The following is an 11,340-nucleotide window of genomic DNA, read 5'->3' as shown; positions in this document are numbered from 1 at the left end:
ACAAAAAGCTTGCCAACTAGACGTACCAAAATACGTTTCTGCCGTATGTCTGCATTTTAAGTGATTTGTTGAAGAAGGGTTTTGAGCCCGAAACGTTACGGGTTTTGGTATTTTGTTCTTTTTCGAAGCCTTTATATTATTTTTTTTTATTCAAAACTATTTTTGAAATATAGTCTAGATGATTTTTCAGTTAACTATGTTTTGCATAGTTGAGTAACTATATTCAGACCTGTCAACTTGAAAATTTAAAAATTCGTAATTTTTAGTACATGAAAATTATAGTCGCAATCGTAAACTTAAAAAACCAACAATTTACCTTCACAAAATAACACTTAAAAATCCATAAAATTATGCAATCTAGCATTAACTTTAATTTTCAATAAGTCTTAATGACATAGAGATGCTCATGAACTTTGAAATTGATGCCAAAATTTCGTAATACTCTAAGAATTTTTCGTTTTAATAAGCAGGTCTGCTAGAATGGATCCTCTATTGTGACGGAGGCAGGACGTTTTGTGGGAAAGACCCCAGCATGTTCCCCGCCGGCTTGTAGTTGGCAACGAAGATATACATCTCTCCTTGATTCTTCGCCATTCCGACACCCAACTCAGTTGACGATTTCCACACAACCTGGGTGAAATGACCTTAAAGAAGAAAACCAAAAAACCAAAACACTGTATTAAAAAAAAAAACACTTGTGTATTTAACCCGTCTACTACTAATCGCCGTGCTTCGGAAAAAAACTCGTTTGTGAAAGTTTGACCAGAAAACTGGTCCTTCAAATATCGATCGATTTTGATGACTCCCACCTTAAGGGCAGCGTGGCTCAGTGGTACCGCCTTCGCTCCCTACCCGAAAGGTACCGAGTTCAATCACCCACCGCTGCGTTGTGTGGCCTTGAGCAAGTCGCCTCGCCCTCGCTTACTTGCGGCGCTTCTCTGCGGCTGACGCCTGGGTTATTCCAGTCTTCCCTTGGAATAGATCCTAAAGACAAATTTCCCCTTGGGGATGAATAAAGGGAATTTTATTTATTTATTTATTTTATATTTTATCTTATCAAAAAAAAAAAAATAAAAAAAAATAAATAAACTCTAAAAGCTAGGAATGATAGAAAACTTTGCGAAGTCCCAGGTTTGAGAGGTTTTGCCAAGATTAGGGTCACTTAAATCGATCGATATTTGAAGGGCAAGTTTTCTGGCGAAATTTTTTTAATAAGTGTTTTTCCAGAGTACGGCAGATAACTGGTTAAGATATCGCAAAAAACACCGTACGTGCTCAAAGCTCTTTACATGACGTCATTATCCAACAACAGCAATTAACATGTAGAATGAGACATGAAACATATCAGGCGCGTTTTGAATGCCTTTCTCTGTCAAGAGAGACAACGTCTTTAATGGTCAGGTACTCATAATAGATAGTTCGAAGATGACGTCACACGGGTCTCTGGTATTGTTTTTTGCCATCCGCGTTTATGAGTAATGCTCACTGAACTGTATTAACCCGACTATAAACGTTCATGGATACACACAGTTTTGTGTGTTGGTCCGTTATACTTCCGGATGGCAATGCTATGAGCTTCTAAGCCAAGCGCTTACTATATACACTAGTTCTCAACTATCGGAACAATGGCGGATATCTCCATCACCGCCCTTATGAAATACTTCTCCAACGAGCTTATACGTGTATCCAGAGGAGAAAATCATTATAAATCTGATCATGTTTCTGACTATTAAACAGTCGGATCACATGACATGTGAAAAAGTTCTAGCCAGCATGACGAATAAAGAGTACCGATTATCTTTGTTTATAACCAAGCTGCTGGTTGCTGGGCGGACGTGACAACAGTTTATTGAATCCTTTTACGATGTAGCTTTTGTTTTAAGGAATGTTATGATTTTGTAAGGCTTTTTTCTTTTCACTCGCAGAGCCCACACAGACACAGAATCTGTGATAAACTCATTCACCTATTAGAGCATTTTAACGGATTTCCCATGTTCAATGCATTTCGAAATGCTTTATTTATTCCCCACAGCAGCAGCCCCTATGAAACCTGATTCGCTTCTTTCCTGTACGAAAATTCTTAAACACTATCCCTCTGTGCCCGTAACCAGTTAAACATTCACATCTGAGCCGAATGGGAAATGTCAGGTTATTTTATATCAGCGAAAGCCACGGATCGACAGAAGTAATGGGCATAATGGATGACAAACTCCTTCTCATTATATTTTGAGAGAGAGAGAGAGAGAGAGAGAGAGAGAGAGAGAGAGAGAGGGAGAAAGAGAGAGAGAGGGAGAGAAGGAGAGGAGGAGAGAGAAGAGAGAGAGGGAGGGAGAAAGAGAGAGAGAGAGAGAGCAAGAGAAATAAGAGAGAGAGAGAGGAGAGAGAAAGAGAAAGAAAGAAAGAAAGAGAGAGTGAGTGAAAGAGACAAGAAAAAGATAAAGGGGTGGGGGATCGGGACAGAAGAGAGAAAGAGAAAGAGATAGAGAAAGAAAGGAAGAGAGAGAGAGAGAGGGAGAGAGAGAGAGGAAGAGCGAGAGAGGGAGAGAGAGAGAGAGAGAGAGAGAGAGAGAGAGAGAGAGAGAGAGAGAGAGTGTGTGTGTGTGTGTGTGTGTGTGTGTGCGTTTCATGACTGCACAACTCGTTACGGACTATCAAATAAGTAAACATGGCCCGACTTGACATCGCAGTCAAATGGAGCTCCTAATACCTTTCTTGTCTCAATATTACTACTGTTTTCTCGGCTATGAGTTGATGAAGGTTGACCTACCTGTGTTGCCATTGAATCCAGGGTTATCGAAGTCATAGTTCTTACTCTCATCATACCACATTGACGTGATGGATTCACCTGGAATTGGAACGATAATATATGTACATACTTTATTCATAATGGTGTTTTATCGTTATTTTGATAATTATCATTGTTATCATTATTACGATTCATCATCATCATCATCATCATCATCATCATCATCATCATCATCATCATCATCTTCTTCTTCTTCTTCTTCTTCTTCTTCTTCTTCTTTTTATTTATTATTATTATTATTATTATTATTATTATTATTATTATTATTATTATTATTATTATTATTATTATTATTATTATTATTTTATTATTATTATTATTATTATTATTATTATTATTATTATCATTATATTATTATATTATTATTATTATTATTATTATTATTATTATTATTATTATTATTATTATTATTATTATTATTATTATTATTATTATTATTATTGTTATTATATTTGTTATTATCCTTATCATTATTACTTTTATCAATGCCAAAGTTCAAAACTGAATTGAGAAGCAGTTCCCGATAGCTCAGTTGGTTGAGCACTTGCTTTTTACGGAAAGGGACCGAGAAATCGAGATATTTTTCCTACTCCGCCCCCCCCCCCTCACCCTCCTCCCGTCCACCCAGCAGTGATTGGGCAGCTGGGTATGATAGATCTGGCGGAATTACTTCGCAAAAGATTAGCTAGGGTAGCAAGCATGCGCTTTTGTCTGTTTCACACTTTAGAAACCGGGATACACCCTTGCTTCATAGGTCGTACGACTCTGAAAGACTAATTAAAAAGAAGAGACCTTTTTGTGAAGAAATCGGTCAAAAATATTTTTTAAAGTGTATACTATAGAAGGAACGAAAATGACGTCACTCAGCTCTTTGTTATTGTTTTTAGTCAGTTATTTTTATGAGTAGCTCTCACTAAATTCTATCAATCAGACTTTCAACGTTCAATTTTACATATAGATAGTATGCGCTTTCATAAGAAACTCACAACATTGCCATCCGGAAGTATAACGGATCAACACACAAAACTATGTGTAACCTTGAACGTTTATACCTTTGAACGTTTATACAGGTTAGTGAGAATTACTCATAAACCCGGATGTAAAAAAAAACCAATAACAAAGACCAGCGTGACGTCATCTTCGAACTAGCTATAGTTTTGTGTGTTCGTACGTTATAGCTGACTGGCAGATGTTGTGATTTTTTTTTTTTTTTTTTTGGCTAACAGCAAATCATCAATAGATAGTATGCGGTTGGCTAAGAAGCTCATAACATTGCCATCCGGAAGTATAACACAAAACTGTGGGTAACCATGAACGTTTGTAGTCTGGTTAATACAGTTTAGTGAGATTTACTCATAAACGCGGATGGCAAAATACAATAACAAAGACCTGAATGACGTCATCTTCGAACTATCAATACTCGTACATACCCGGATTAGTGGGCAAAGGCCTCATTGCCGCCAAGTTTTCGCCAACGCCTTGTCTTGTATCTCTTTCCCTATGCTTAAATTCGTCTTTTTCTGCTAAATGTTCAGCCCACTTTTGCGCCATGGTATTCAAGTCGTTACTTTGATTCAAATGAAAATGAACAAAATAAGAATGAAAATGAATGATTCGATATGTTATCCACCGCCTCAAAACGGTAAGATGTCGGGCTGGCAGATTTAGAAGCAAATAAATTCATTTAGTGTTAAAGATATGAAACTTAGCTTACGCGTAGCCTTCGTTTACTCAAGGCCTGATACTAACTTAAAAAAGTTAATAGCGTTCTATAGTCTGATGTCACGTCCGCCCAGCAACTAGCAGCTTGGTTCTAAACAAAGAAAATCGGTACTCTTTATTCTTCTTACTGGCTAGAACTTTTTCACATGTCATGTGATCAGAATGTATAAAAGCCAAAACATGATGAGATTTATAATGATTTTCTCTCTGGATACACTTATATGCTCGTCGGGGAACTATTTCATAAGTGCAAGTCACCTCGCCCTAGTTCAATTTGCGGCGCTGCACTACGACTGAAGCCTGGGTTATCCGGTCTTCCCTTGGAATAAACCCTAGAGACAGATTTCCCCTATGGGATGATGGAGATAATGGCGTCCGCCATTATTCCGATAGCTTAGAACCAGTTACTATGCGTCATTACGAGGGAAGTGACGTCACGACCGTTGAACCCTATTGTGAGTGGTAGTCAATAGTTCAACGAATTGAATCATTTGTTTTCTTAAGCACTTTTAAAACAACAACTTTTTACTTTCGTTTAATGAGCATCGTCTTCTTTTGTGGCGTAATCTTTTGGTTAGTGTCGGCTATGTGGTCTTGTGGTGTGACACTCGCTTGCGGATCTGAAGGTCCTGGATTCGAGCCGCGCTCGGCGCATAGTTGAGTCCTTGTAAAAGGCTCTTTACTCACATTCCTGCTCCGTACTCGGGTGTAAAATGAGTACCCGGCCGTTTACAGCGTTGTTTCTGTCCGAAAAGAAAAATTGTAATATCGCCTAACAGTCCACCACTTCGGCTATGTGGTCTTGTGATATGACACTCGCTTTCGGATCGGAAGGTCCTGAGTTCGAGCCTCACTCAGAGAATAGTTGAATCCCTGGAAAAGGCTCTTTACTTACATTCGCTCACCTTACTCAGGTGTAAAATGAGTACAAGGTCGTTAACAGTGTTGTCTCTGTCAAAAAAAAATATAACGTCGCTTAACAGGCTTTATGTCTCGTTCTACATGTTGAGTGTTGCTGTTGGCCAGGGACCCCCTTGTAAAGCGCTTTGATCACGTTTAGTGGATATTGCGCTATATAAAAGCTCATGATTTTTTTACATATTAGTTTAACTCATCTATTTATTTATTCATTTACCTATTTTCTTGGATCGCACAAAATAAAACCTCTCTCTCTCTCTCTCTCTCTCTCTCTCTCTCTCTCTCTCTCTCTCTCTCTCTCTCTCTCTCTCTCTCTCTCTCTCTCTCTCTCTCTCTCTCTCTCTCTCTCTCTCTCCTTCTTCTCTCCTTCTCTCTCCCTCTCTTCATCTCTCTCACTCTCTCTGTCCCATCACATCATACACACACAAATACAAACACACATATACTCTTTCTCTGTGTGACATACATTTATATATCGAGATCGGTCATATAGAGAAAGAAGACAGCTGTCTCCAAATTAACATCGAAGGAGTCAAAAAAAATGTAGCTCTTCAGACATTTAATTTGGAACACATTTTTAGGTTGATGATGTTGATGATGATGATGATGATGATGATGATGATGACGATGCTGCTGCTGATGATGATGTTGTTGTTGTTGATGATGATGATGATGATGATGATGATGATGATGATGATGATGACGATGATGATGACGATGCTGCTGCTGATGATGATGTTGTTGATGATGATGATGATGATGATGATGATGATGATGATGATGATGATGATGACGATGCTGCTGCTGCTGATGATGTTGTTGTTGTTGATGATGATGATGATGATGATGATGATGATGATGATGATGATGATGATGATGATGATGATGATGATGACGACGACGATAAAATTAACAACAACAACGAACAGGATAAAAAGAAATGGATTTAAATATACAAACCATAGCTTTAGAGGGGGAGACCCGTGCAAGGCCCTTTTCTGGTTGTGGGCGGCAAGGCATTCTGCTCGGAATGAGTCGAGTTGAGTTTGTGGTATATCACCCGACTTGTGGATGGAAATATTATAAGAGAATTTCAGAAAACATGTTTTTTTTTTTGCAGGTCTGATTACCCAAATTATTATAGGCTCGTTGATGGAATGGAGGACGATGCTCACTAAACGAAAGTAAAAAGTAAGTTGTGAAAAAAGTGCTCAAGAAAAGAAATGATTCAATTCGTTGAACTATTGACTACCACTCACAATAGGGTTCAACAGTCGTGACGTCACTTCCATCGTAATGACGCATAGTAACTGGTTCTAAACTATCGGAACAATGACGGACGCCATTATCTCCATCATCCCATAGGGGAAATATGTCTATTGGGTCTATTCCAAGGAAGACCGGAATAACCCAGGCTTCAGTCGTAGTGCAGCGACGCAAATTGAGCTAGGGCGAGGTGACTTGAACTTATGAACTCGTACAAACCAAGGCAAAATATTGATGATTATAAGTGTTTAAATCAAGCCTATAATAATTCCCGTCGGTAACCAGACCTCTGATATATGTACACTTAGGGAAAGAATACTTAAACGTTATTTACAAAATAGAATTAAAGCTGCTTGAAAAAAAAACACACAAAAAAATAAAACAACAAAAAATGTATTTTTATATGATGCAATATCCACTAAACGTGCTCAAAGCGCTTTACAAAGGGTCCCTGACCAACAGCAGCACATATCATGTAGAATGAGACATAAAGCCTGTGAGGCGACGTTATATTTTTTTTTGACAGAGACAACGCTGTTAACAGCCATGTACTCATTTTACACCTGAGTAAGGTGAGCGAATGTAAGTAAAGAGCCTTTTCCAATGATTCAACATGCGCGGAGCGAGGCTCGAACTCAGGACCTTCCGATCCGAAAGCGAGTTCCATACCACAAGACCACAGAGCCGAAGTGGTGGACTGTAGTAAGTATTGATGAAAAGTTAATATAACAGCTTCCCTCTCCTCCCCCCCCCCCTCTCAAAAAAAAAAAAAAAAAAAGAAAAACGATATGTGACTCACAGCCTTGTAACGCTACAGTACTCACTTGATGGGGGCCCGATAGCTCAGTTGGTAGATCACTCGCTTCACAAGCAAAGTGACCGAGATCGATCCCAGGTGCAGTCGAAGTTTTTTCTGACCCACTCCCCTGTTCACCCAGCAATGATTGCGTAGCCGGATCTGCCAGATCCGGCAGAAAGTACTTTGCGATGGACTAGCGTCCTATCCAAAAGGTAGCAAGCAATTACTATTATCCGTTTCACGCTATAGACTCGGGGTCCACGGGCGTGATGGCTCTAAAAGAAGGCTCGTTGGATTCCTGCACGCTCTGCAATGCAGCACTCGGTAGCTGGGTTATCTATCGAATGTAATCTATTGATGCTATGCGTTTAGGTAATATACTCACAGCATCCGCCCGTCAGATATAACGTACCGACACACAAAAAATAGAGCTTTAAAAAATTGAACTTTGTATAGCGCAATATCTACTAAATGTGCTCAAAGCGCTTTACAAAGTTTATTGTCTGAGAGAATTTAGTGAGAAGAAATCATCCTAAATATGGAAAGCATCAAAAACCGGTGCCAAATGTCAATTGTGTTTTATATATATATATATATTTTATATATATATATATATATATATATATATATATATATATATATATATATATATATATTATACAAACATGAGCGAAAGGATGTTTACCGACTTGACACGGCCTGACATAGATACGCATCGTCTTCTACCAAAACCCTATTTCCACTTCAGAAGTTTCGTGACCCAATAATAATTTGAAACTTGTAGCACATTAAATCACACCAAAATAGACAACGTGTCTTTGTTTACGTGATAAAAATGTGAGGTACTCTTGGGAAATGGTCTACATGTCGCAGGTAATGGAAATTGGGGTATTAGTTAATTCTATGGTCCGGTCCAATGTGTTGCAAGCGATTGCTATAGGAAACACGGAAATAAATATTGACTTACTATAGAGGACAACCTCATTCACCTTTGTGTCATTTGACGCTTTCTTAGGTTAGAATTATGTTTTCACCGAGTCATATCAATCAGACTATAAGTGATCAAGGTTACACATACTTTTGTGCCCGGCTGGTGGATGTTGTGAGTTCTTTACCGAAACGCATAGCATCAATTGAGTAAATGGATTTATTGCCTATTTCAGACCCTTGATTGGTAACAAAATAATAACGACAAGGACGGGTACACATGAGATTGTCATATAACAACTGCTTCGATGGTTAGTCAAGCAACTAATAGTAGTATGCAGATGACGTCATCGGCTTTGTATTGTTTTGCATCTTGTATTGTTCACTAAACTGTATTACAGCTATAAGTTCTGTTTAACAGAGTTGTTGTTAGTCGTTATACTCATGCAATGTTGGAATCGGCCAAGCGCATTCTATCTATATGAAGATGGCCTTGGTTAGAGTGATTAATAATTTTTGTTTATAAGTAGAAACCATCACGCCTTGAGAAGTGTTTACCTTTAACGTGTCCTTATAATATGTAGTATTCACGATGTTGGGCACTACCAAGGGACATAATTGATGACAATCGCATTCCCCAAATAAAAGATATTAATTTTGAATATAATTATTCCAAAAATAAATAAATGATTAACTTTGATCTATTGGCCTCTAACTCAAAAACTAAGGATAACTAAATTTTGAATAATTGAATACCTACCATGATGAATTTTCTTCTCTCCTTCACGTCTGCATATTGTTTCCCTTTGCTCTCTCATCCTTATATACTTATTTTTGGTAATAACTGCCAATACAAGCCGATTGCATGCATCATATCTTAAGGTCCTTTACAGTAATTGTCAAATTATAACTAACATCATCTAACAGTCTTCAAGTGCTATAAATTTTAGTTTGAAAATTAGGACGTTATCATTAACTCCACACAACTTTTATCACATCATTTAAGATAATTATATCATATTAAATTCACCCACGATATTTAACGTTAAGATAAACGACACTTGTTTATTATTTTTTCGTTGAAATACACGCAAAAAAAGAATATTTAAGTTGAATGGAAGAAAAAACACTCGCATTATTTGTCGCTTTGATATCATGCGCATTTCTTTATCTATAAGACGATGTGGTCACTGTTCACCAATCCATAGAAATTATAGCCAGATTACAAATGATGCAAGTCTATATATTGAAATTTATGTACACAATTTTTTATGTCAACTCTACAATTAAAAAAAAAACAACGCACCCTACATCATTTGATATATACAAAAAAAAAGGAGGGAGGGGCTCAGCGGTACGGTCTTTGCTTCGAATCTGATAGGTACCGAGTTCGAGCACCCAACGCTGCGCTGTGTGGTCTTAAGCAAGTCACCTCGCCCTAGCTCAATTTGTAGCACTGTACTGCTGACGCCTGGGTCATTCCAGTCTTCCCTTCGAATAGAGCCCTAGAGACAAATTTTCCCCTATGGTATTTTATTTATTTTCTTAAAATTTATTTTTATTTATTTGGGACGTTATTCTCAAGTTTGGATGTCATCCTTAGATCTCCTATTATACTTTTTTTAAAAATTCTATGCGTAGCCAATTTCCCCCGCGATCCAATTGATTTTCGTATGTCTTGAACAGGGATTCAATCCCACGAATGTTGAATTAACTCTTTTGACGCCGCTTCTGTGTTAAACGTTTTACGACCCTTATACACAATGTTGGACATCATTGACCAAATGTCGTAGTCCATTTGTCTCAAGTCAGGACCCATTGGACGCCATAAAGAATGTTATGACGGTGGGAGAAAAACCCAATAAAATCTCAAACTAATTCATAGTCTCCCATAAGAGATAGGAAAGAGCGTTTCCTCTAACATGCTGGGGGAAAGATTTACATTTTAAGCGCATTGGGCATGTTGAAACCATAGCCATAACAATTCGATACATAAAATATTCCCATATAATTAAAAAAAAATAATGACTATTTTCACGACCATCAAGATCTACATGTTGGTTTTTCCCCATGTCATGTTCAGTATCATCACTGTCAATATAGTGATAACAAAATGACATCATTTTCCTTGTTATAATTATATATATATATATATATATATATATATATATATATATATATATATATATGTGTGTATATATATATATATATATATATATTATATATATATATATATAATATATATATATAATTATATATATATATATATATATATATATATATATATATGCTACCCCGGTCAAAACGGAATTGTGTCGGAATCTACGTGCATTCATCTGTGTGTCTGATAATCGAACGCAACTATAGGCTTGATTTTTTTATATTGTTGTAACAGATGATAATATTATTTTGCTATTGTTTGAAGGTATTTCCATTACATCACAATAAGCCAATAATAACTTAGGTCATCAAACCAGCAAATATAGACACATCATGTCGGTCGGAGTTGATTTGAATACATAGTCCCAAAGGATACAAAAATTAGGTAAAGATTACATATTTGATAGAAGAGAATGAATATCTATGTTTAAAGTTTGAAAAATGTTTTTCATATTACTTATCCATCATTTTTATTTTACATTCCCTTCTTGCTATCCGATCCATCTCTATACAACACAAGGTTGGGTTGGTTGGTTTGCGTTTTACATTAGTAGTCAATATCTCATGGATCTTAAACAAAGTCACCAGCACCAGCACCATCATCATCGTTTCGTCGTCGTCATCACCATCATGATCATGATCATCATCATCATGATCATCATCATCATGATCATCATCATCATCATCATCATCATCATCATCATCATCATCATCATCATCATCATTTGTCTTTGCCACCATT

General features: G+C 37.1%; 1 protein-coding gene across 1 annotated transcript; it reads right to left on the bottom strand.

Moving 5' to 3' along the window:
• Positions 1 to 348: 348 nt before the first annotated feature.
• Positions 349 to 9,245, bottom strand: LOC144979749 (Golgi-associated plant pathogenesis-related protein 1-like). The gene is made up of 5 exons (XM_078926727.1): positions 9,199 to 9,245; positions 6,407 to 6,510; positions 4,237 to 4,373; positions 2,768 to 2,845; positions 349 to 644 (listed from the first exon to the last, which is right to left on the bottom strand). Exons 1-5 carry the CDS (start codon positions 9,199 to 9,201, stop codon positions 490 to 492), a joined length of 477 nt encoding a protein of 158 aa, XP_078782853.1. The 5' UTR covers positions 9,202 to 9,245; the 3' UTR covers positions 349 to 489.
• Positions 9,246 to 11,340: the final 2,095 nt, after the last annotated feature.

The sequence above is a fragment of the Berghia stephanieae genome, chromosome 9 (genome assembly GCF_034508935.2).
Source record: "Berghia stephanieae isolate SIO BIC M18660-M18661 chromosome 9, UCSD_Bste_1.3, whole genome shotgun sequence".
Taxonomy (NCBI): domain Eukaryota; kingdom Metazoa; phylum Mollusca; class Gastropoda; order Nudibranchia; family Aeolidiidae; genus Berghia; species Berghia stephanieae.
This window is presented reverse-complemented; position numbering and strand designations above follow the sequence as displayed.